Source organism: Strigops habroptila, chromosome 10 (genome assembly GCF_004027225.2).
Source record: "Strigops habroptila isolate Jane chromosome 10, bStrHab1.2.pri, whole genome shotgun sequence".
NCBI lineage: Eukaryota > Metazoa > Chordata > Aves > Psittaciformes > Psittacidae > Strigops > Strigops habroptila.
Window position 1 is genome coordinate 29,545,583 of NC_046359.1, and position 25,017 is coordinate 29,570,599.

Below are 25,017 nucleotides of genomic sequence, written 5' to 3' on the forward strand. Positions count from 1 at the left end.
TAAGTCATGTAATTAAACACTTAGTGATTGACTCTTCCTTAAATGCATTCATTCGTACAGTACAATCCAGGATCTAAAGCTCTGAAGTAATTTCTGTTACCTGCAGAGGTGAGACGTGCAGTCACACTGACAGATAAACCTCAGCTTCTAAGATGCACTCTCCAGAGCCTTAAGAGGGACCAGATATCTCTGTATGTAGACCTGCCTGAAATAGTTAAACCCATGTGTTAAATATGAATCGTGACAAAACACAACAGGCTCAGGAAACCCTCTGAGATGAAAAAAAAAACAAAGCTGGGAGAATATGAGTGGGGCTCACTCTTTCCTAGGCCTCAACATTTGGCAATCACTGTGCAGCGCTAGGTGAACCCATACTGTCTAGTCCAGCTACTGATACAGGCAGTCTGCAGTTCTCAACAACACATGGATAAAAATCTTTTTTTTGCTGCTTTACAAAAACCTACTTTTCCCAGTTTGCTACAACTGGTGTTAGTCCAAGTTAGAATGACAGTAATGCCAAGGCATGGACACTTTTATACCTGAAACTTAACACTAGCTTTGGGACTGTTTCCAGCAAAAGGCACATTCAAGCCTTACTATTTTCTAGTACCACCTAATCTTGGGAGAGGCTTTTACCATCAGTACCAAAAGAGATGTTGAATTAGCTTTTCTAGATTTCATGATGCTCCTTCTCTGCTAACAGCGCAACTGCAGTGGTTGAGAAGGGATAGGAGATGCTGTAATTGCTGCTGCTGTCTTTGCTCAGAAATTACAAGGCATGTCTTTCCAAAAGACTCAGAGAGAAAGAACAAAGATGCTAAACATACAAACTTTTCTCAAGTTTATAGTTAGTACAAATAGTCCATCCAGCAAACCCCTATACGATTCTCTTGTTAAGGAATAACAGAAATTCTGTCAGGATAGAAGGCAGAATTACCTATCTCTGAACAACTCACATCCCCACTTACCCTTTTCCTTGTTCATTCAATGTCAAATGATCGCTAGCTTCATTGTTCCAGGAAATTGGATCCCTAATATCATCTTAGACATCCAGGCAAGCGGCAGTCATTGCGATTCATCTTGGGAGGCTTCACTGAATGAGGTACATTCCCTTTACTGCACACAGCCATAACGTGTTGGAGGGAGGTGTCCCCTTGATGGGTACTTCAGCCTCGGTAGTTCATGCAGTCATAGAATATGTGTTTGAAGTATCAAAAGAAAAAAAAAAAATAAGCCTGCTGGAATTAAGGTTGCTCTTGCAATCTTTTATAAACATTGCAAGAGCAACTTCTGGGTTTAGATATGTATAAAACTCAGCAGTTTATATACATATAATTTTTATAGATATAAAAGAGCCAGTAACAGAGCTAGATTATTGAACCTCATCATGGTTTAAGACCCAAAATAGTGTTTAACTTCCACTGTAATGTGTTGAGAGCTTTGAATGAAAGGTTCTAGGTTGTACAAAACATCATTCCAGCAGGAAGAGTCTTGAACTGTAGAGTAATAAGTGCTTAAAATTGTCATACTGGCTATTTATTTCCATCTTCCTCACAAGTAAAACATACGTGATGTGTTTGATCTTTACATGAGCTGTACTATCAAAAGAATGCTACTACAATTAGGTTTCAAGATTTTGCACTTTGTGCAAGCGTGGATGTTAACAGCAACATACTGCCAGGACCCAACATACCGTTACCGATGTCTCAGACTATCACAGTTGGATACAAATTTTATTACTGTTAATTTTAATAAATCCTAACAAATGTTATTTGGTGGTTGAGGCAGTTATTCCCAAAATTAATTCTTTCAGGAAAAGCCTCATTCTGTCTTAAAGCAAGGTATTGCTTAGCATTAGTATGGGAAAGGAATAAGATTAGATTAGTTGTACAAGAACCTGAAGGTTTATAGTGCAAAGAATTTTTCTATTTTGTAATACAATATTTTCATTGTTTTAGGTTGCAAGACACCTTGCTTTTCTGAACAAAGAACTGGAAGTATGCCATCTCTAGCATTATAGCAAATCCTGCAAATAGCTGATAAAACACATTGACTACCTGAAGAACTTTGGGTCAGATTTTTATTTATATGAAAAATGAACACCTTCTCCAGAGATTGCTCCTCTTGGATTCCTGCTTTGTGGGCATAAGCAGACAAATTCAAAGACAAAGTTGGTGTGGCATTGGCTTATAAACATACAAACTAATAGCTGAATTTCTCCCCTGCCAGAATACAGAAGTAATCACCTGCATTAATCAACATGTTCAGTACAGTTCTGTTCACATACATGAGCAGCGCAGCACTGTTACAACGGTGCTGAAGCGCAGCGGTTGGTGTGTAAAGCCCAGCATGTGAAGTACATGCACTCTGTGCTCACAGCCTTGCCAGTCTCAGACCTCTATTTCAAAACCACATTTTACACAAGGTAGTAAAACTCCCAAGAAGTATTTGATTTAGAAGTCTCACTGGGGTCTTCTAAAACTAATTCCCATGCATAGATGATGATGACTATTGCCCTTCCTAGCTACACAGCAGCTGTAATGTACTTGTCATATGGTGGGATCAGACAAACTGCAAAAAAGAAATGAGCTTTCAGGAACAGGAATCTTAGCAGAACTCTCTCATCTGAGTAGATTCAAAATCTTGCAGTTACCTTAGCTAGCATGGTAATCTTAAAAAAAAAAAGAGGTGACAAAGTCCTCTGGAAGACAAGAGGAACACCCCAGAAGGAGATGCCAGAGCTTCTCCAGAGGATAAAACACAAAGAATGGCCGCACCGAAGCAGCCTGATTCTTAACTGAGCTGACCTCTGAGCAAGGCGCCAAACTGCTGCACATTATTTGTTAAGACAGATGTTTGGGGCAGCTAATGGTACCACTAGTTAGTGAAAAATACACTAGGAGGCCATAAGGTCCTCAAACTGAAATAGAGTTCCCCAGATCACCCCTGTGTCCAAAACAGGTTGCACTAAGTCAAATGCTTATCCTTCCTTTGTGTCACTGCAGGTGCACTGTAGGTACACTCAGTGCAGATCAAAACCTGTGAACGTGTGACATTCAGTAGAGTTGTTTCAGTTGCTTACTCTGAGCTAACGCATGCCCACCTCACCTACCTACTTGGGTAGAAAAAGGAATCGGGGAAAGCAAATGCACTCTAATTCAGCAGGGGAAGTGGGGGGAAGAGAGGGAGTGTGAGAGAATCAGTTGGAAATGCAGTCCTGAGTGTAGAATTGGACATATTTGCTATATTTTATTGTTGTTCTTACTAATTTTGAGGATAATCAGAGCTGTTAGAGTTGAGAGAAGAGGTAAGCCATCATGACTTTATATATTAGTCTTGCTTGCTTTTACCTATTTTAATAAATACAGGGCCACCCCTTTAGAGTACGTTTTACAAATCTACAGCCTTTTTTAAAGTTACTTCATGAACTGCCACAGGCTTTGGATTCCACAGGAGCTCTTAATGACCAGCAACCATAAGGGCAGCACCCAGGAAGCACCAGTTCAATTTCCTCACAGAAGCACATGCACTCTAACAGGACAGTTTTTTGTGACGGGTTTACTTTTCTTCTCCACAGACTCTAAGGGGGCATCTGTACCATACTGTCTCTTTTACGTCACCAGTACAGATGCAAGACCATCAGATATCTGCTTTAATTCCAGATATTTTTTATTTTTCTGCTTTAATTTTCATTTCTTTTCAGGATGTTTATTTTGTACACAGACGAAGTTTTAAAAGACAAAATGAAATTTTTTTAACACTTCGCTGAAACCAACATTTTCTAAATCAACATAAAAGCTTGGTTATTCTGCTCCTGCACTTAACAGGTTGCATAGAGTAAATTGAAGGCACTGGAATAACAAGCTTTTTCTGCCACAAAACAATTTCCTTCAAAAGCTTCCATAGTGTGAACAGGCTTTGCCGTTTTATATTCAAGGATGAGGCCTTCTCCCATTTCAGTTTTAATTTGTTTGGTATTGACAGCTTTACCAGCATTGCTAAAATTAGTACTTAGTCTTATAGTAGCTTCAGATGGAAGGTTAGGAACAACAGCTTTCAGGTCTATTGTTGATTCCTGCCCAAAATTGAGAACCATCATAAAGACTCTGTGTAACCCATCCAGTTCCCTCACGTACACAAAAACATTGCTGTCATTCCAGATGTAGCACATCCAGCCCCGATGGATGGGGAGCTCATCATTGCGAAGTGAAGTTAGCTCTCTGTACAAATTCAGGGTTGAGTTGGACCACGTCATCTGGATCTGCAACAGCCAGCATTAACAGGGTCATGTCTTCGCACTGAATGTAGGAAATGCTACTTACCTCTCACACCCACCCAGCCTGCTGAGAGCACACCTATTAGAATTCCGTTTTGACAATTATCTCTCTTCGTATTTGTCTGCAGATCCCACTGAAAAACTGCTTTTTCACATGCCTGCCCTTGGCATTTCTGGCGTGGCAGAGACAGAGGTTATGAGGCATGACAGAATTTCCCCGGCTCTAACACCATTTCTTCCTCCCAGAGTGTCCTAGTACCGTTTATACAGGAGAAAGCCACAGCCACTCAAAGCTTGCTACTGAGCTTTTTTCATTGAGTCTTATCTACTGAAGCCACAGGTTGGTTTCATGTTTTATATATTTCCTGACTTACATTTATTTTTTTGTCTTCAATCCTGGTCAGCGCTGTAGAGCAGCAAAATCTGTTCAATTCACTGCTCTGCTTATGTTAAAAGATGGTCTATGTTAAGTTCTTGTTACAAGGCCAGTATTTTCCATGGTAATAGAAATTAAAAACAAACAAACAAACAAACAACCCAAAAAAAACCCCCAACCCAAAAAAGATTCCAATTTGATACTAAAATGGTTAAAAGAGTGTTAAAGAGGCAAAACGCCAGATCTGCATCATAATTGCAGTTGCTCCACTTAATGTAAATGACATAGGCTCCTTGCTCCTGCAAGGATTTCCTTTTCTAGTAAAATTTGTGAGGATTCAGTGCTTTTTCTTCCCTTGAGTTTATTCTTAACTGTCAATTCCTACTAAGTAAAAGGAGTGGGAGCAAAATAGATACATTAAGATATTTTTAGAGCATCAGTTTGTCAGGCAGGCAGATACCTACTTCAACATTGACACTTTCGTAGTCAGGGTTAACAGGTAACCAGCTACTGTTGCCCTCAGTAAAACCAGCATTAGGTTTGCCATCCCACTGCATGGGGGATTTCTCTGGAAAGGTCACCTAGAAAATAAAGTGGTGATTAGTATATTTACCGCTTGAACAGCATGTTCTAACATCTTCCAAACGATCACCATCTCAGTATTGCTTCCTTTAGTTTAAGTTAAAATTTAATAAGGAGGATGTAATCCTGCTCCAAATCTAAAGAGTAAATAAGAACCAAACCTGTTGCCGAAATGGAGAATGGATGGTCTCATGGATACCACAGCGATGGGTAAAATGTGGAATTCCCAAATGACTGTACTAGGGTTGTCTCCCCTTGCAACAGATGGTTGGATAAGTTTGCTAATGACAGCTAGGATGTTCTGATGACTATCTAGCCATGCAGTGAGCAAACATACAGTAATGCATCCTAAGAAGAGATAATGTTACAGTAACAATAAACTCAGAAATGCTCTTCAGCATCTGTTCTTTTGTAACTATCACACTTTTCACCTTAGAATTCTTCAGGCTTACATTTGCAAGGGGTACAATTTGGACAGGATTGTTTGCATTAGAAAGATAAAATTATTTCCAAGTGCAAAAACTTAACTGAAAACCAGCTTTTAGCTGATTAAAAAGTGTCACCGTAAAAAGGCTGAAATTCTCATTTCGAAGAATTCAGAAAAATTCTGAAAAAGCTTCCTCATTGTTATTGAGGAGCTGCCAAAAGATGACACTTAAATTTAATGATATAAGAGGGCATAAAATATTTTGCACATACTTTGAGTGTTTGTTTTCCATGAAAACTGTTTTTCATACAAAGGGCACTTTTCAATACAATCTGTCAGAACAGCAGCTCAACAAAAGAAATTGTCACTTTGCTTTGTGACATTATAAATAACGGGTTTCTCCTTTTAGCGTGTTCTGAAAAGCAGGGAAAAGAATCCGAAGTTTTGAGCACTGGTAACACTTCCTTTCATCTTTACCTCTTTTAGCTTCTGCTGAAGTATTTCAAATGCTGTGGCTAGAAACTATACCCTGAGCAAATACTCTGTCTTTCTAAGACACCCATTAATCAGGGAATCTTCCCCTCCAGGGAAGTGGTTTTGCATCGTTAGAAAGCAGAGAACCTCAGGGTAGCCACTAACAGAGAGTAAACCCTGAGGAGCTAAGGGCACGCCACTTTTCTGAAAAGTATCATTCTGTCAACGATAAGCAAATACAGGAGATAGTTTGGCCTAGGTGCTTCTCAGAGGAAATGAGATTTCCTTGCAATCAGAGAATCATCTCACACCTGAATTGGACAAACCTGGCAGTGATCCTGTGCTTCAGGTATCTCCCTTTGATGCAGAGCTAGGCAACATAACTGGTAACATCACTGGGGCTGTCCCACTCCCTAACAGAGGCTTTCAACAGTGAAACCAGCATCAGCCACAGGACCGTGTCCTCGTGGTGCACAAACACAGCCATGAGAGGCAGAGCCGAGCCATTCCCTTTTGGGCATGACCTTTTCCAATCATGCCCATACATCTTGGATAACGAGACACAACAGAAGTTGGGTGTGATCATGGAAAAGACAACAAATCACAGGGGCTGAACATGAAAGTTTTTAAGTTACACAGGCCAGCACAGTGTGAAACATCTTCATAAACGTTACTTGTAGCTGTGATCAAATGAGCCAGACACCTGGTTCCCAAGCTGAGGTACCTAAATCCTTTATAAAAAGGTATCTAAAAGTCAAATGAAAAAAACCCTGCAGGACAAGCAAAAGCCACTTCTGTTTGCTACCAGCCAGTGCTAAGCAGGGGATGGTCTGTACTCCCCCCCCTTTCTGGAGATACCTTCTTTGGAGCTGGGTACACTGTAAAGGGCTGTGGCTTAGATGCCTTTGCAGTCTGCAGGAGATGGCAACTGTAGCTACGGTCTCTCATTAACTCTGATTTCCTTTAAATAGCAGCCAGGAAATAATGGATTTTGACATAGCAATTAGGATACTTCTGTGGGAGGAGGGAGAAAGTTACTTGGTTCCTCTCTCCTGGGATGAATGCAACACATCTCTCCTACCCAGTGCCCCAGGCCCAGTATTGGCACTTGCTACTCTTTCTGCTGAAGCAAAGCAAAGCAAAGCAACACTGCTGCAAGCCATGCAAAACTGATCTGGCAGAGGACAGGAACTGGGGACCATGGCTGCAGTCTAGCAGTTCAGACACACATCAGGGCCTCGGTTCTGGTTTCTGGCCTGGCCATTTCCACATGCTGTCCAATGGTTTTGCCGTGGGGAACACAGAAAACCATCTAAACAGTGATGAAGACTGGGTTTGGTTAATGAGTCGTATTTTTGAGTGTTCTGTTACTCAGAACTCAACAACAACAGGATCAGAGTTATACGCTTTTCACTTACAATTTCTGATGCGATGTTCTGCATGCCTATTTCTTCACCGTAGTAAGTTACTGGAGTACCAGGGAGGGTTAAAAGCAACATGTTCATAACATTGACGTACTCCCTCCCAATCCGAGATGAAAGCCGAGCGGCACTGGGGCTTCCAACCTGAAGAAAACATCATTCTGTTAAACACAAACATCCATGCAGATGTGAAATGCATTAACTAACTTTGACAAGGTAGTAGGCTTTTTTCCTTTTTCATTTTTTCTTTCTCCTCCAGGCAATTGTGAGGGCAATTATCTTTTTTATCTTGGTGCCATTACAAGCTTCAAGCCAAAGTAATTTAGCACACAGAAGCCCTGCCAGCAGCACGAGGCAGAAGTGAGGAGAGATGACAAATAACAGCTCTCCACGATTACAATTCCCTCCAGTTTCTGCCGTTTTCTCTGCTGTGTGAAGGTGGGGCTTGTTCTGAAAAGATCTCTTGAACAGCCCAGACGTGTTTCCCAGCAAGGTTTCAAGTTAACTGCCCTCAGCTGCCAGCTCTGTTCTTCCCTGGCCCCAGGAGGTTTCCAGAGTCCACTGCACTGAGTCAGTTTACGGCCAAAGATAATTGTATTGATCCCATCCTTGCTGGTGGTTTAAGCCAATTCCCCATTTTACACTGAGGGAGAGGCATGATCATAAATTCCCTTCTGTCACCCTTGCACAGGGGGTGTAACTTACCAAAGGGCAAGGCTGGCACCAACAACTGTGACTACAGGAGCAGAGACTTTCACACGGGTATCTACTGTAGCTCAACCATAGGCTTAGCCTGCTGCTAATCCCACTGAAATCAACGGCAGGGGAGGTTTCTATCACCATAAGAGGAACTATCACCCACAGGTTCCGGTCACCTACAGGAACAAGCTCTTCCTATAAGAGCTAGTCTAGAACTCTTACCGCCCAGTTTGGCCATTTCCCTTCAGGCATGTTTTTCATCCACAAATCGACAGCTTCAAAAATACTGTTGCCTGATAGATTTTTCATGTTAATTAGGTTGACATTGAAGGGAAAATCTGCTTCTTGGACAAAAGTTGTTCCATAATACATCATTGTTGCTTCCATGTCTTCCTTTTCATCACCATCAGAACCCATAAATCTACAAAGGAGTACACAAAGACCTTTTTTGGCTCAATCCTGATTTGCACAAAGCAGAAGGAAGATAGGAATGGTGTTGGACATACATATAAAATAACATTGCATTAAGAATTAGATTCCCCATCAAACAAAGATTAATACACAGAAAAAATATTTTGTAAAGCAGACAAGGAGAAATTCTTCTTGGAACCTTCTGGAGAAAAATCTTCAAGAGTCAACCCAAGGCTGTAAGTATTTGACTGAAGCCTTACCTTTCTGAATCCACATCCACACACCCCACTCCAGCAATTTCCAAGCTTTCCTTTAAAGAAAAGGACCTGGAGGTCCCCGAGGTTGAACATGAGCCAGTGATGTGCCCTTGCAGCAAAGTTGGCTAATGGTGTCCTGGGCTCCATTAGGAAGAGTGCTGTCAGCAGGTTAAGGGAGGGGAAGAGATAGTACAGCCTACACACCGCTAGTTGCATTTGAGGAAAAAAACTTTTTATGGCGTATTATGGTATTAAAAAACAAAACCCAAACAAAACAAGAAAACACCACCAACCTTTTATTGCTAGCGAGAAGATGACAAATATTACAGAAAAAGTCACTGGCTGTAATAACGATTACCTGTATCGGCCAGGTTCACTGCTGTACTGATTCATAGTGTGACGGAAGCTACGGATGATATCATGCATACCAACTTGTGTGGTCGTGTAGTCATGGTAGAGTTGCGAATAGGCTGTGATATTCTCCTTAAAGAAGGATACAATATTTCCCATTAGTTCACCAATACTTTAGGTTTCAGAATTCTCCAAATTCTTTCCATCTTTTCCTGAGACAACGCACCAGTCCAGATACATTTTAATTGAAATGAGTTTAACGTACCAACACTACCGGTGCACAGCTGAACTACACTTGGGAGCTCTAAAGATATGATAGCAGAGGGCTGACTATTTTGGATCCCATACTTGAAGAGGGAGGGCCCACTAACTGCAGCACTAACCAACTGAGCACATCTGCAGCAGGCTCCCCAAAGACAACCAATCAACTATTAAAATCACAAGACTGGTCTTTTTAGAATATAAATTGAAAAGCAGATTATTTTAAACAGAAAATTCAAAGCAACAATGTCAGAACAGAAATACAAAGTGTATATGGACAATTCTCCTGCCACCCACAGTGCTCTGGCTTGCAGGTATCTCGCTGACCTACACCTCAGCTCATCTCTTGTACATGCTCCTTCTGCAGAGCGCCCAAGAACCACCCACCTTCCAAGGGACACAGCTGACTCAGTCTTCCTAAAGCCACAATTAAGACCCAAAAGAGTAAAAACATACACTTTCTCACCCCATTACCAAATACAGGAAGAAAGCAAAGACATAATATATACATTACTGGATTCTGGGACTTGTTCACTAGAGGCTCATCTCGGAGATGCTTTGCTTCCAGAAGAAATTTAACAGCGCTGAAACTAAATCCATCAATTCCTTTGCCAAGCCAAAATTTGATAATGTCCTAGACAAAGATAAAAGTTGAGAAGTCCAAGTGAGTCCACCCCATTCAAAACAGTGTATACTTAAAAAGAAAACTAAACCTGTTAGGTGGTATTAATATGTAACAATTTATTTTGTAATTTGTACTTCAAATTTAACTAGAAGTCAAACTAGAGTCTAAATAAAGCATGTCTTGTTATTTCATCCCATATAAAGAAAAAAAGACTGGTCTGTAATTTGTCCCATGGAGACCAAAGCCAGGGCATGCCTCACTAAAAGCTATTTCTAATCTCATCCATCAAAACAAGTGGGCTTGAGCTAAGCACTGCTGGTTTTGAACACCTGTCATGGCTGCACACAGTTAGAACACATTGATTCAAATATGCAAGAATATGCTGTTCTGCACAGACCTTGTGCCATTAATTTTCTTTTTATACCATTGGTGGCTCTTAAAACATTTGTTCTCCCTTACTTCACTGATGTGAAGTTTTTATTTTATTTTCAGGCTTATTTGTTGATTTGTAGGAACGTGGAAAATTATTATCCAAGTTACCTACTATTGATTTCTAATTTCACTATTAGTAAAAATATATTCTACTTCAGTAGCCATTATATTACTACAATTTTAATTGCTCTAGTTTTAACAAACAACTCTAAAGTTCAGTCTCTCTTGAGCTGTTTCTGTAAATGTTCTTTTAGATCAGATACTTTGCTATATCTGAGGACAAAACCTGCTTTTTAAAGACAGCTACTGAATTGCCTTTTTTCAAACGTATGATGTACACTTGTCTCAGTGGGCTGGAGTAGAACTAGCCCACACTCCAGCTTTGCAGACTTTTGTTTGGCAAATAAAGACCCCACCTTACTGAGCTGCACTTTCTCCTAGAGCCATTCTGAGAGCAGCAGCTGTCATGGTGTCTGTCCAATACTGAATCCACCAAAAATTAATTCCTGCTTACACGAGTGCTTATCACAGAGGCAACACCAGGTATCAGCAGTGCAAATATCAAGCACTGACATGGCACTCATTTATGCAAGAAAGCTACAACATGCTGGCTGCTAAATTTCATTGCTTTTGCATGCCCTGTGGCTAAACCAAAGACTTGAGACTCTCTGGAAGAGTCCATTTGCTTCCTGCCCAGTCCTTCTAACCTTCTGAAACAAGGCTTTGAATTAAAATAGTAGACAAAGATTATTCTTTAACATGCTGAAGCAATTAATGATGCTCATAAGCATTTACCAAATGTTGGTGTTACCAGGCCAAGCTTACTAGTTTTCATTTCATTTCTTTGCATAGGAAAGGCAGCATTTATTTGCTACTGGAGCTTCAGTAATGTATCAAGTACCATTAAAAAATAATTTAGCCGGCAGCATTGAAAAGTATGTGTGATGCCTGGGAAAAAAGATGCAAGTGGCAAGATATGGTGTTAGGAGAAGTATCAAGACGGAGAGGTTACTAGCGGAGTTCTCCAAGGACCACTCTCAAAAGCAGTCTCATTTCATGCCTTAGCTAACAAGAATGACCAAATGTGTTGCGTTTCTTCATGTACATGCAGAGCCTGCCATGAGGGGAGCAGCGCCACACAGACAGAGACCAACTCAGTCGAACTGGGCAGCTGTGAAGACTTCCACCAAAGAAATGCACTAAAATTCTACAGTACAAAATAGCAAACACTGAAGGACTAAATCAGAACACTTGAAGTAGCTGCTGGGGTATAACTTTTAGGGGAAAAAATGTTAAAAATAAATAAATAAATAAATAAAAGCAGCAATTATCAGACTCCCCATGTTCAGGCTCACTGCCCCATATTTTAGGGAGCTCTACACTGTCTGCAGGGAGATGCGATGCAGACAGACATGAGGTTTGATCAAAGCACCACCACCCTGCCTTGGTGAGGCACTGTTGCTGTGATTGCTGTCCATCTCTCTCCACTATAAAGTCATCAGAGGTGCAGACAAACCAAAACTCACTATCTCCCCCTTATCCACAAGCCCAGGAATTCCTTGTAATTCAAATCAGTATTGTCTCGCTTTCCTGAAAATGCAAACATCTCTTTGCTAAAATAACTCTTCCCCACATTTAACTGGCTAATTCACAGCTCCTTGTATCAACAGAGATAAAAACTTCTCTCCACTTGAGTGACTTAGCTCTGTCTCAGCACAGGCTTCAGTGAGAGAGCCGCTCTACCTTTCACCTCAATCATTCCACTAAGGAAGTTGTTCTTGATACAATATCTTGGTGGAAACTAGAACTGAAAGCAGTTAACTGCTTCCAGGGAGCACTCATGTTGGATTATCTAAATAATAGCATCAACTTCAAAGCAAATAACAGCAATGCTGGGGGACAGATGGGGAAGTACCTATACTACTGCAAGGTTCTGCCCAGACATCTTTTCTGTTCAATTTGTTCAATTCTGGCCATCCACAGCTGAGGAAAACCTCGGGCTGGAAGCCCTGCAAGGAGTAACTGGTAGCTAAACAAAGGGATGGAGAGTCTCCCACTTCAGGGGAGACTGGAAAATCCCAGCCCATTTAATCTATCTTAACAAAAGCATAAGGGAGATGTTGTCACAGATGAAAAACAAATAAGCACAAACAAGAGTGGGAACAGCTATTTCAGCTGAAGGACAGATTTGATTTATAGAGAGCCAAATATCAGCAGTTTGCAAATAAGGTTAGACTGAAAAGCAGGGGCCTCCTGAAGCATCAAAGCAATTTTAAGATAGCCTTTAGAAGAGAAGGGGAAAGGGAGCTCCTTTTAAATCTCCTGTTCCAAAACCCCATCAAGATCTTGCCAGGCACTTGTGAGAGCTGAGGATGTAAGAGCAAAAAATGCCATAGCTGCACCTTTGTAAAATCCAGAGGGCTGTAACAGCACCCAGTGCCAGTGCTTCCACTCAAGGACAAGTTTAGTTGGATTTTTTTTTTGGGGGGGGGGGGTTGGTTGTTTGCTTTCAAATTAAAAGACTTAAAGCAAAGTAGCTCCACCCTGGAAGCATTACAGCATGAAGCTTGAATTTTGCTTATAAACTTCATGTTTGCCTAAACTCCTTTTTGTTTCAATCGTTTACATACGCTGCAATCCTTGAATTTCTTCCAGCTATATTTGTGCTACAGAATTTACAGTCACCAGAGAAACAAAGTGCAGAAATAGCTGCTTTGCTGTTGGCGCAGCAGCAGGTTTCGTACTTACATGGATTTCTTGTTGGACAGCGAGGTTGCGGAAGTTTAAGTCTGGCTGTTCTTTCCCAAACTGATGAAAATAACACTGCTGTCTCACATCGTCAAACTGCCAGCTGGAATCCCCATAGACACTCACCTGCTCATATAAGAGAGAAGGATAATCAGAACTCCCAATTTAACAAACGTACTCCTATGCATACTTTAAGCTGTGGTGCACAACAAGCATGTAATAAATCACAAAATGCCTCATCAATGGACTAGATTTTGAGTAAATTTTGTACTTTTGTTTTACATTTCCTTCTCCCACTAGTTGCTCTCCCTTTAGCTGTGTTTTGCCACATGTATTTGCTGTTCTGTTTCATTCTTTTTTTTTTTCTTTAAGTAGACTTTCACTGGGAATTATTCGGAATAGAGGGAAAACATGGGTGGGAACATCTCTTCTGGATTTTTTTTTTCCTAAATCTTACCAAAAATAGCTTTAGTTAACTTTGAGCTTTCTGCAATCTGGTATTACCCCTTTGAAGCACCAACAACAGTCAGCATGTTGTTAACTTTGTCAACATCTCTGTAATAGGAGAGTCCAAAAGCTAAGATAGCTCATAAAACTAAGTTTAAAGAGAAATTACACTAGCTGGTACAAAATACTAGTTCTGCCTTGCGTTTTTAGAATACATAAGTTCCTGATCATGCACCCATCAGTTCAAACTTCAAATAAGTATATTTGAAATAGGCAACATACGTTCTGGCCTGATCACCTTCCAGAAAAAGGAAAAAAAGCCAAGAACACACTCGTTTGTTTCCTTCCCCACCAACCATGATTTCAGAGGAGCTGAGAGGAAGTTTCTAGAGGGAAGCACCCAGTCACAGAAGGGGACACGTGTGAACAACTTGCGCACAACTATCCTTTTTGTGTTTAATGAGTGAAGGTTTAACGCTGAGGTAAAGCAACAAAAGTCATTTGTTGAATTCCAAAGTAGCAACTCCTCGCCCTGAGCTGATTTAAATCTGCACTTGCTCATTTAGTAACATCAGTTTGTACTTCTCACAGGCATTTGTAACCCAGCAAACACTGGGACAATTCTGTTACAGGTGACTTTGTGATGTGGCAGCCTGCATCCAGCTTGGGATTTGCACGTGTGCCTCAGGTGCTTACCCAGTTGTTTGGGGGAATGACTGAACCCGCAGCATGCCCACAGTCCTGCCAGATGTAGTAGTCCGTGTACTTGCCAGTGCGATTGCGGCTCAGCTGGAACCACTGGTGTTTGTCGCTGGTGTGGTTTGGTATTAAATCCATTATCACTTTTAGCCCTTAAAAAAATCAAACCGTAAACCAAATTACATTTAGCCTTTCCAGACAAAGTTCACCTTTTTTTTTGTTTTAATGCAGTATCAGAAGTGATTTGGCTCCTTCCATCCCAGAGGTCTGGCAAAGCAGAGAGGCAACCCCCCCCCCCAAAACCCCAGACTACCAACGCAGACTAACTGGAGTCTGCAGGTAGCTGCAACACATCTGGCTGGTACTGTGCCTCCAACCCATTGCTGGGCAGGGAAAGAAGAGGGAAGAAAAGAATCAGGTTTCTGCTGTTATGGACCACTTCCACTAACTCTGGCTTCAATATCTGTCTCCCACACCTCCTATATAGGAAAGACACTTCACCAGTCTAGCATCAGTGAAGACATGTTCTTCCTCGCCCTTTCTTAAGATCAAGACAGTTTTTGAAATCCCAGATATTCTGGGGACTGGCAAACTATTTTCCATTCACCCTACAGCTGTAAGGGGAAACACCTTTGGGAGCAAACCATTTGGCCTAAGGCATAAATGCACCAACCAAGGATACAGTCACACGAAGGAAGCGTATGTTCCCTCCCAAGCCTGTAATTGTTTTCCTGTCTGCTTCAGAAAGCGGCCATCAGTAATAAAATTCAGTCAAACCCAACTGCACCTCAGCCCAGGCAATGGATGCTCACACCATACACACCAGGGAGCACAGACAGCACGTCAGCCCACCACCCATGAACATCCTCAGTGGGGAGCGTGCCTTGCAGAGGACAGAGCAGCCTGATGGTGCTGTTGTAGCTCCCTGCACCTTCAGTCCTGCTCCCAGCACTAACCCAATGCCCATGGGTGTGAAATGGCAATGGCAGAGCTTGCTTTGCTGTGGAGCTGATGCAGACCTGTCACCGGCATCTCCGTCTGCCTCTGCCCAGCACCACCATGGGAATGGGGAATTGCCAGTTACGTGAACTGAAATCTCAGATCATAACCCAGCACTGCGAGGTGTGCCTGTATAGTCTGAATGAATGTCTTAATAGAGTTATTTTGCTCAGAGTTGCAGCTTACCTCTGTCATGTATGGCTGCAAGCAGGTTCTCAAAATCGCTCATCGATCCAAACATGGGATCAACATCATAGAAGTCTTCAGCACCATATCCAAGGTCTTTTAAGGGGGATTTATAGAAAGAGGTGATCCAGATAGTTTTTACATTCAAATATGTAATATGGTCCAGTTTTTCTTGGATACCTGTTTAAATGGAAAGAGCATTTTCTGTTTAGAAAAGACAAAATATTTTTGTTGAAATAAGTTTGCTGTGGGCCCTCAGTCAAAGAGGGCACACAGGTCCCTTGGATGCACAACCATCCCCTGCTTTCACTGATCTCAGGCACCAGGGCAATCATGATGTTTCTTCAGGGATAGCATTACATCACAGAATGGAAACCATTCAAAGCCACTTTTACAAAGAAGGTAAAGCAGGAATTAAAAAAACATCAGATCAAACCAAATTTTTATTCTGTATCATAAAAATATTTACAATTTAATTTGATAAAGTTTACTCTCACTTCTGAAAACTCCTGTGTTTTGTTAAAATGCAGCAACAGCATTGCTTTCCCATTTCAAGGAACATCCATTAATCCTCAAATCATCTGAAGGGAAGCACAATGTTAGTGCAAAGATCCCAGATGTTTTCCCTAACTTGGGAAAAGTCTCTTATGGAGTTTTTCTGTTGCTTGGTGTAAGGACACCTCACTCTGGCCTCCCCTAGTATTTTTAAACCCAAATCTTTCTTTCCTGTCTTCCTGACACATTACTACTAGCACGTGACTATAGAAACAGTTTCTTCTCTTCACTTGCCAGCAGAATATATTACAGCTAGTGCTTCCTGTTTAGAAATTGTCCATCGTAGCGTTGAGCCTTGTCTTTCTTAGTCTCAGCTAAGCTACTGGTAAGTGGCATTGCCTCCTGGTATGGGGTACACCTTCTCAAGGCATTAAGAGCTCAAAAGCACTTAGGCCATGAACAAGAAGTAACATATCTTTTGCTCCTCTTTGTCAGTTTTATTCTTCCCCTCGCTTTTCCTTACGGAAATGTTGCCAACCCAACACTGCAAAGTGCTCAGCACCGCCCGTCCTCAGTCACCTCACCTGACTGACCTCAGTTTTGTAGAGATACTTTACTCTGATGGCAGTGGTGCTGCTTCTCGCCCTCAGCCCCACCTCTAAATATGCAAACTCCAGGCTTAGATGTGGCAACTTGAGCGAGCAACTCCTAGATTTATTCAGGATAGTCAGACTTGTCATTAATGATTGGTCAGACACTTTTTTTCCCTTCTCCATTAGGGTGGCTTTCTCTGTTGGTCTCTATGGTGATTTTTTATTCTTAAATATATCTATATGTATATATATGCACATGCACACACACACACACATATATATATAGACACACACACGGACAACTGCTACAAAGCCTTGCATATACCAAGAATGGAAATTCACCCACCTTTCAGATCCCCATTCCCATCCATGTTGCTGTCCTTGAAGGAACGAGGATAGATCTGATAAATAGGACCAGCCTGCCACCAGTCGAGGCACTTTGGAGACAGAGCAATAATGGCAATCGTGGCACCCACAAGCAGGACAGCAGTGGCAATTATGAGCCAGAAGAGGATCTCCCTGGTGACTCTGTACCGGGCTTGGCTGGAGAACTTCAGCAAGACTTCCTTCGGCATCCCTGCATAGGGCTTCAGCACCGGCTCCTCCATAGCTGCTGGGTCTGCATCAACAATGCATGCTTTTGGCATTTCTTCTTGGGTACTGGGGTTGGTCTCCTTGTCCTCAGAAGCCTCATTTTGAACAAATCCATTGTTCTCCACACCCCTCTTCTCACTCAGCTCCATAGGTGAGCTCTTAGCTTCCTCCTCAACCATTTTACTTCACAGGTCTTGTCCTAGAGACACTGGCCACAGCACAGAAGCATTGCCAACACACCTCTGTTCGGTGAAATGAGAAGCAGCATAATTAGCACCTGGGTTTATAATCAATCCTGACCAAGCGGTCAAAGTTCAAAAAGTGACGAGAAGGGCAAAGTGCTCCTGCTCTTCTGCATAATAGGCATCTTTGGCAACATAATAACACACTACAAGAACGTGCAGTCTTCCAAGGAGGTAAGCCTATTGCTGTGCCAGCCAAGGAGAGTTAGCTTTACTGTTGCTCTCTCCAGCACACCAAACTTCCTCTTGCCAGCAGGAGAAAATAGTGGGGTTTTTTTACCAGTAGAAGATTTAATGAATATGCAGCTTTCCAGACTGGTCATGGTCTTCCCTGCCTAACGCAGTCTGAGCATTAATGAGTAATTTAAACATGGACAGCAAGAGAACGAGGTGTTGACAACTTGTGGCCCAAAACAAACAATACAAACAAAGGAAAGACACAAAGGCTGGTTGTGCTTTGTTTCTCTCACCTTGGGGAAAAACAAAACCCCCCAAACTAACCCAACCCAGCCCACCCACAAGCCCTAAGCAGTAACAAGTGTAACACACATACCAATCCTGCCATTCACAGCATGTCACAGGCTGCTACACCCAGAGCTATCTCGGGTCAGGACAGGATAGCTCTGCACAGGCAGAAGCAAGATTCAGGAGAGAAAAACAAACCCCACTGCCCACTATTATTGTTATTTTTAATGATTTGTTTAAAGGAAAGCGGCCTTTCCCTTCTCCTTTCCTCCTTTTCTACTACTCTAGCCAGGAAAAAAACACTGCCTAAAGTCTACACAATCATGTACAGATTTACAAACCAGTGTGCCCTCTGCCCCAGCAGCCCTGAAGCCAGTGAGCCCACATCCACCAACAGGTCCCCTCCAGTGCCCCCTTGTCCAGGCATGCTAAAGGAAGCACAACAAAATGTATATTTGCCAAAGAGCTGCCTTATCACACATAAAAGCAAACACCTGCCCACAACCTCAGGGTCAGGGTCCCAGGGAAACTCCAGTGGAGAACAGGCTGGGTTTGGGTTTGGCCTTAAAAAAGTATTTATGATGTTTGCCTCAAACCATGAAATAAGTTTACAAACTAATGACTGAAAAAAGTTCAGCATGCAATAGTCAAAGGAGTAAAAACTCTGTTATTTCTTGACAAGCTGAGCTAAGAGGTCTTTTTCTCTGACAGATCAAATCCTTTTCTTCCCCTTCCTCACTGCAGTGCCTGGCAGCAACCTCAGCCTGCACAGAGTCAGGCTGTGTCCGGAGCACCTGCTTCCAGCGCCTGTAATTCAGTATTGTGGGAAATTCAGAAATGAGAAATTATCAGAAACAGTCTCCCATGTAATGACTCTACAGTCTTCATATCATCATATCAGTAAGTTGTAAAAGCATCCAGGCAGGCACAGTACACTCAGATCAGAAGCTTGTATTTGGTACAAAGCCAACTGTAACCGCCAGTTCAATTGTTTAATTTCAGTGATTTCATTTCCAATTAAGATAGGAAACGTGCAAATACAGAAGATATTTTAGACTGCATCATGTACACCTCGAGGCCTTAGTACTCCCACCTTGCTTCTCCCCCCAGACTCAGAGGTTTAAATGTGCCCACACTTCCTGCACTACCCAAAGGCTCCTTCAAGCACCCAAGCACAGCAGAATGTGAGAGCAAAGGATGACCACAAGACTGCTGCCTGCCATGGAAAGCCTGAGAACTGACTCAGCACCCTCAGCTTGGGGAGCTGTGAGTTGTTGGGTTGTGTTTGTTTGGGGTGTTTTTGATTGATTGTCCCATTGTTGTCCCCCCCCTTTTTTTCCCCTAGACCATAAGCATGTTTCTAAATTGCAAGGCTGCCCCAATACAGAATCAGAGTTGAGACTACAGATCTATGTATGTAAATATATATTCTGTGCCTTTGTTTCTGTATTTACGTACACAGAGCCCCCAGCAATGTGCCTGACCTCCAAAGCCCTCCTTACTCACCACAAGAACAAAGCAGTCTCTCAGATCCTGATACTGTGCAAAACCAATGCCTGTAAGATAAGGCTCAGCTCCTGCTGTGGTATTTACAAAGAGAGGGGTAAGTAGTATGTAAAAAAATAGTTGAAGACAGACATTCATTGAAAAAAGCCAACTAGGAGTAACACTGACAAGCAGATTGTACATTACTTACCCAAGCAGCTTCCTACCAGGCTAATGGGAACAACCTTCCTGCATTTGTAGAAAACACAAAGGATGTATTCATGCTAGAAGACAACTACATGACAAAACAGCAAAGTGTTAACAGTGACATCTCAGCCAGATTTTAGTGCTGCTTTCTCCTGTCCTCTCTAATGTCAGCCCTGATGCATGAGCCCACAGAAGCAAGGCTGTCGGTTTGTGTGGTACCACATCATGACTGCATCATACAGCGCTTGTCACAAGTCACTGTCAAGCATCTTTTTTGAAGAATGCAGCTTGAATTTGAGGATCTTCATGTTTACCATTCTGCAGCATGGGCGTACAGTGAGAGAAGGTGGGTGTTAGGGCACTTACACATTCGAGAGACAGACCAGCACTTCTGCAAGTTCCAGAAAGCATCACTGGCACATCACTGGGACACAGATGTGCAATTTATCATAACAAATAGCTGCTCCATAGGCAATACTACATGATTATGACTGAAGTTGCAGTTTTGTGTCTAATTCACCAGCATTTAGTGTTAATTTAATCGACTCTTATCCCTGACTTTTTGTTCCTGCCCTGCATTGCCCCCTGCCTCAAGCCAGGTGAAGTATTTCAGCAGCTGCGCAGTGAACCAGACTGGGAAACAGATTTGGCTGAAAAAAATAATGATTTCCTTCTTTGGACCATTCTATTCCTAATCTTCCTGGCCCCCATGAGACCACACAAATGCTTCAGCCAGCCCAGTACAGGGAGAAGGAGGAGGGCAGGCAGGGAGAGGAGTCAGGACACAAAGCACAACCACTTGACTGAGCAACCCTTCAGTCAAATCATAGCCTCATGTCACACATTCATTTTGGGACGTTGCTGTCTGTCCCCTAAAGAAAGTCCTATCACTTCACTTCTGGGAGCAGAAAGCAGGTAAGTCTCACACCCACAAACACTGCTGGAATCAAAGACAGGGAAAGAGCTTATTCTGTTAGCAGCTTACCCCCAATCACATGTGAAATCTGCAGAGGACCAGGGACCTAACCCCATGTCACCAAAGTACTATACCATTACTGACCAAAACACTGTTGAAACTCTGGCCCCAAGTGAGTATTTCAGCCCCGCTCTTTTCTTTAAGCCAGTAACCTTAATGGTCATAATTGGCTGCATGGACATGTACACATTTAAAGATACAGGGAGGTTGTCCTTTATGTGTTTTCTTCTTGCAAGTGATAAAAGCCAATTTAGTATTTCAGTAGTCAAAGCTGCCGCTGCTCACTGTACACACCGTTTGGAACCCATGACTTTCCCCTCATTCTAACATCTTGCAGGAGCATGAGGGCCAGTGCTGGCTCTAAAAACCCCACTGTGCAGGAATCCTGTCTTCAAAGGAGCCCCTCTTGTACTAATGTAATCCGCAAGTAATGTTGAAGGCTTACTTATACCTTAAGTAGGACAGATCGTGTCTTAATTGCCACGGGTGTGGCTGAAAAGAGGATGATTATGCTGCTGTGGTAGATAAGCAAAACATGCGGGAACCAGAGGCCATGTATAGATGAATCCCTGTGTGCTACCTCAGCCTTCTTCCAGTGGCTACAGGGCACACAAAGATACAGGGACATACTCTATTTTAAGGTTAAAAGAGAACATAAGCTATCTTGGAAACTACCAAGTAGCTGTCTTGGTGAACATAACATTTTCAGAGTCTGACTGTGCTTACAGCCAGATTTCAATCGTATTTCAGATTAGCTTCACCTTGCTACGTATAAGAGCTGAAGCACAAGCAGGTACCAGCAGAGCACAGGTACGCTTAGGCCAGACATCTGGACCTTGAATACTAACATTTTTCTAGAAAACCTGTATTGAAATTACAGCAAAAAAGGAGTTTAAAATAGGTCTGGATGATCAACTACCACAGAACCTGGAGAACAAGCCCAAGAATGTGGTACCTCCCCCTCAATTTATTTAAAAATAAAGCCACACAGGTGTTTTTTTATTACAGACCTACTTTCTTTTTTTTTCCTCTCCTCATCTTGAGGAGTTGCTCTCCTTAAAATTATTTGATAAACTGTAAACTTCATCTTAAGAGAGGCAGATCACCAGCAATTTCCCCTGAGCTTTAAGTTTTGCCTTTTAAAATGCATTCTACGTATGTAGGCATTACGCTTCTGGCTTGCTCTCAAGCAATTCTGAAATGGTTCCCTCCTGGGCAATTCTGTAGTTTAGCAGGAGTAACTAGCCAATGCAACTGTGTTAGCAGAATCCACTGAAAACCATTAAGTAGTAAAGAAAACACTCCATATTCTGTGCCAGTTACTCTGTTTACCTCAGGGTTAGATAGGGAAACAAAACCAACCTGTATGTGGGCAGTAATAGCTGCTATCTCCACACAGATTGCCATGGTTATTTCTATAAGATGGAGGGGTTAATTTCCACAAGTATTCCTTATATATAATTATTTAGATGCACCAGCTAAGTAGTCTGCTGTTTGATGCTATACAAATGCCAAGTAGCTCGCCAGTTACTACTATACATATTACACCAAAAACCATACAGAGAGGTGATTAAGCGCCCTAACATGCCAAGTGTAGGAAGATGCTTATTGTTAAAAACTTCTCCCGCTTAATGCTTTTTTATTAAATGGTTTGTTACCACTGGAACAGGACTGACGTAATGCACTTTAACTATAGCCTCATGATTCACAGAATCAGGGCCAGCTTCACACCCATGCAAAGAGGCAAACACTGAGGTTGTCAGTTTTTCCTCAGTGGCTTCCACAAGGCTGATGGATAAGCTGACCTTTAAAGCTATGTTTCATTTGGCACTAAAAGTCCTCCCTTGATGCAGAGGTCAACTGTCGAGAAAGAGATGCTCTCAAGGAACAAGCTTCTGATGCGGTACCTTTTCCCCTGGGCATCCTTGAGTGCGTGTGGAGTTTCTGCCATCAGCCTTCAGCCCGAAGTCCTGGCGGGTTGCAAAATGTAATTGTGTGGGACGTTGTGATGTGGTTTGGTGGGTATTTTTGTTATTTTTTAAATGCTTTTAGTCCACTAATGGACTACGTGATTAAAGGTTAATGGCAATATAAACGCTGCAATTAGCTACTGCTCAGCTCATGCGATGTTTAAGGGGTAGGTTTTGGGGGAAGGAGGCCCCTGGCCCCTGCCCCCCATGGGTGATCAGCATGGCTGGCTTCTCCCACTATTTTTAATGAAAACGATTATCCTCTAATTCTTGCTGTTATCATAGCTCAAGAACAGGAGCACGCCGAGTTGACACTTTCTGGATGCCCTCCCCTACAGGGGGTCAAACACAATATGGTCACACATCCACAGAAAAACTTAAAGTAAGCTTGTTGCCTCTCCAGAAGGAAACTCACTCACATATCTGCACCCTTCTCAATTTAGACGGTTACCACTCCTCCCCTTACAGCATTCGTCCATCACATTTCTGTCCTAGAGGATGATGACTTGTAAAGAATTTTTTTTTCCAGCATAATCCTTAACACCCTCCCAGTGAGAACCCCAAACCTCGATTTTACCCTAGATGAGCTGGGGATGTTCAGCATAGTATTAAACCCTGAAAGACTGTTGCTGAAGTTCTGATGGCTTTAAACTTAAGAGTGACTTGGTGTCCTAAAATGAAATTAGTAATACAGCACAGCCAGACAGCGCACAGGAAGCCAAGCAGAAGCTCAAAAATAAGATGGTATTGCACTGCATCACCACCACATCCATCCTCTGAGTTACCAAAAACACGGTACCCCATAGCAAGGGGTACATCTATCCTTGCTAGAACTTCTATCTGCCAGCAATCTACATTCACTGCACAGTAACCGAGGAGCAAGCTTTGGTCTGCTGAGTGCTAAGCACTTCCTCACGTGGAAGGATGAAAAAATTTTCGGGGAGGAGCTGTCGAGCAAGGAATGCTGTGTTCTGCCTCCAACTCTGCAGGTCTGACACTACATGATCACAACTACTGCGATAACTACACAAGCTGTGCTGCTTTTACAGTGCCTCTGTTTCCCCACCTGCAGGAATTATACATATAGTACCCCACAGTTACATACAGCACTTCACTCAGCCTCACCAGAGCTTAGAATAATGAGTTTACTCCTTCCCTGTCTCTATCAGTGCATCTGATAGGCCTTCCTGCAACTAATTTGCTTTTCCACATACATCAAATTGGTGGCAGGCACTTACTGATCAAACCTACTCTAGTTGTGCTCCCCTGAAATAATTTCCTGCTGAAAGAGCTCAGTTCAGATCAGAAATCTCCGGTGTTTGTACAAAAAGTCTCACTCTGTGGTACTAAAATCCCAAGGCTTTTACGATGGCTCTTTGAGACCAACAGTTCACTGATTTCACATCAGGCCACAGTCCAGCAACAGGAATGTGAGTGAGCAAGTGTGTAAAGTCAAAGTGAACATTGGGAGTGAAAACAAAGAATTTGAAGTAAACATTTCTGTAAAAACACCCAAACCAAACAAAACAAAACCCTAAACCAACAGAAGACCAATCCTCCAATTCAGGTGGACTGATCTAGTGTTCTGCACAGCACAAGCTGGTAGATGGGAGTGTCTATATTCAAAGAAGGGCTTCTCTGGCCAGCACAGACTAGATCTCTGCATCAAGAAAACTTTTCACAACTGTAAGAAGCCATTTCCAAAGATAAATGTACCATTCAGTGTGGACATAGGGAGCAGAACTTAAATTTCATACTCCCCTGAACATACAGACTGAAACTGAAGACAATCCTTACTTCCTGTAAGTTAGAAGAACTGCTAGAAAACTAATTCTAAGTACTAACCTCTAAACACCACCTAAACCAAGTTTTGTTTCAGAATCACCTGGCATTCAAGGACCCAGTGACCAGAGTGAAAGCATTGCTTGGTGAAAGGCAAAGAAAGCATCGCCTGCAGCAAATACCACCCTTTCCATTTGAACTTAATGAATTCACTGAATTGTGTGGGCTCTTCTAGTGCTCTCTCTCACATTATGTATCTGCATACAACAGTTCCAGGCACCTAGCTTGTTTATACTAGTGAGCCAGAGAAGAATGTAATCCTACATTCAGCAAGTATTCACATAGTGCCTTTAAATCCCCCCACCTCTGAAACTCAAATAGTGAGGTGACAACTATCACACATACCCATTCCCCCCCACTAGAGGATAATTAAAGAAAGCGTCTACCCTTCATTATATGAGGCACTCTTTCACAGTTCTCATGCTTTCAGCATTGCCAGGCTGCCTAATGGTCTGTAGTACCAGGTACAGTGGAAGT

At 42.3% G+C, this 25,017-nt stretch overlaps 2 protein-coding genes and 1 long non-coding RNA gene across 11 annotated transcripts in view; 1 reads left to right on the forward strand and 2 right to left on the reverse strand.

Moving 5' to 3' along the window:
• LOC115613547 overlaps positions 1-225 on the reverse strand; it is an 11,398-nt gene extending 11,173 nt beyond the window's left edge. The window contains exon 1 of the long non-coding RNA XR_003993428.1: positions 101-225. This is a non-coding gene — a long non-coding RNA (uncharacterized LOC115613547). The remainder of the gene's footprint in view (positions 1-100) is intronic.
• The window catches only part of PREPL (prolyl endopeptidase like), a 22,708-nt gene extending 16,500 nt beyond the window's left edge, over positions 1-6,208 (forward strand). For 7 of the 9 annotated variants that reach the window (XM_030499133.1, XM_030499137.1, XM_030499134.1 and 4 more), the window contains 2 exons: positions 1,020-1,102; positions 1,959-2,062. In XM_030499133.1, the coding sequence (XP_030354993.1) occupies positions 1,020-1,102; positions 1,959-2,012 (137 nt within the window). In that variant the 3' untranslated portion in view covers positions 2,013-2,062. Of the gene's footprint in view, positions 1-1,005; positions 1,103-1,958 lie in introns of all 9 variants that reach the window. The other 2 variants (XR_003993427.1, XR_003993426.1) reach the window with 2 other exon arrangements.
• Positions 2,062-17,860, reverse strand: SLC3A1 (solute carrier family 3 member 1). The gene is made up of 10 exons (XM_030499141.1): positions 17,106-17,860; positions 15,672-15,851; positions 14,484-14,638; positions 13,341-13,466; positions 10,050-10,169; positions 9,282-9,406; positions 8,478-8,676; positions 7,554-7,700; positions 5,117-5,233; positions 2,062-4,261 (listed from the first exon to the last, which is right to left on the reverse strand). The coding sequence occupies exons 1-10, from the start codon at positions 17,530-17,532 to the stop codon at positions 3,821-3,823; spliced, it is 2,037 nt and encodes a 678-aa protein (XP_030355001.1). The 5' UTR covers positions 17,533-17,860; the 3' UTR covers positions 2,062-3,820.
• Positions 17,861-25,017: the final 7,157 nt, after the last annotated feature.

Bases quoted from the DNA above. Each gene is read 5' to 3' on its own strand.
- SLC3A1 (XM_030499141.1), bottom strand. From the start codon at position 17,532: ATGGTTGAGGAGGAAGCTAAGAGCTCACCTATGGAGCTGAGTGAGAAG. The intron at 7,701-8,477 runs GTAAGAGTTCTA...TGTTTTCTTCAG, and splicing joins GGAAATGGCCAAACTGGGCG to GTTGGAAGCCCCAGTGCCGC. The intron at 5,234-7,553 runs GTAAGTGAAAAG...TTTATTTTCTAG, and splicing joins AGAACATCGCATCAGAAATT to GTGACCTTTCCAGAGAAATC.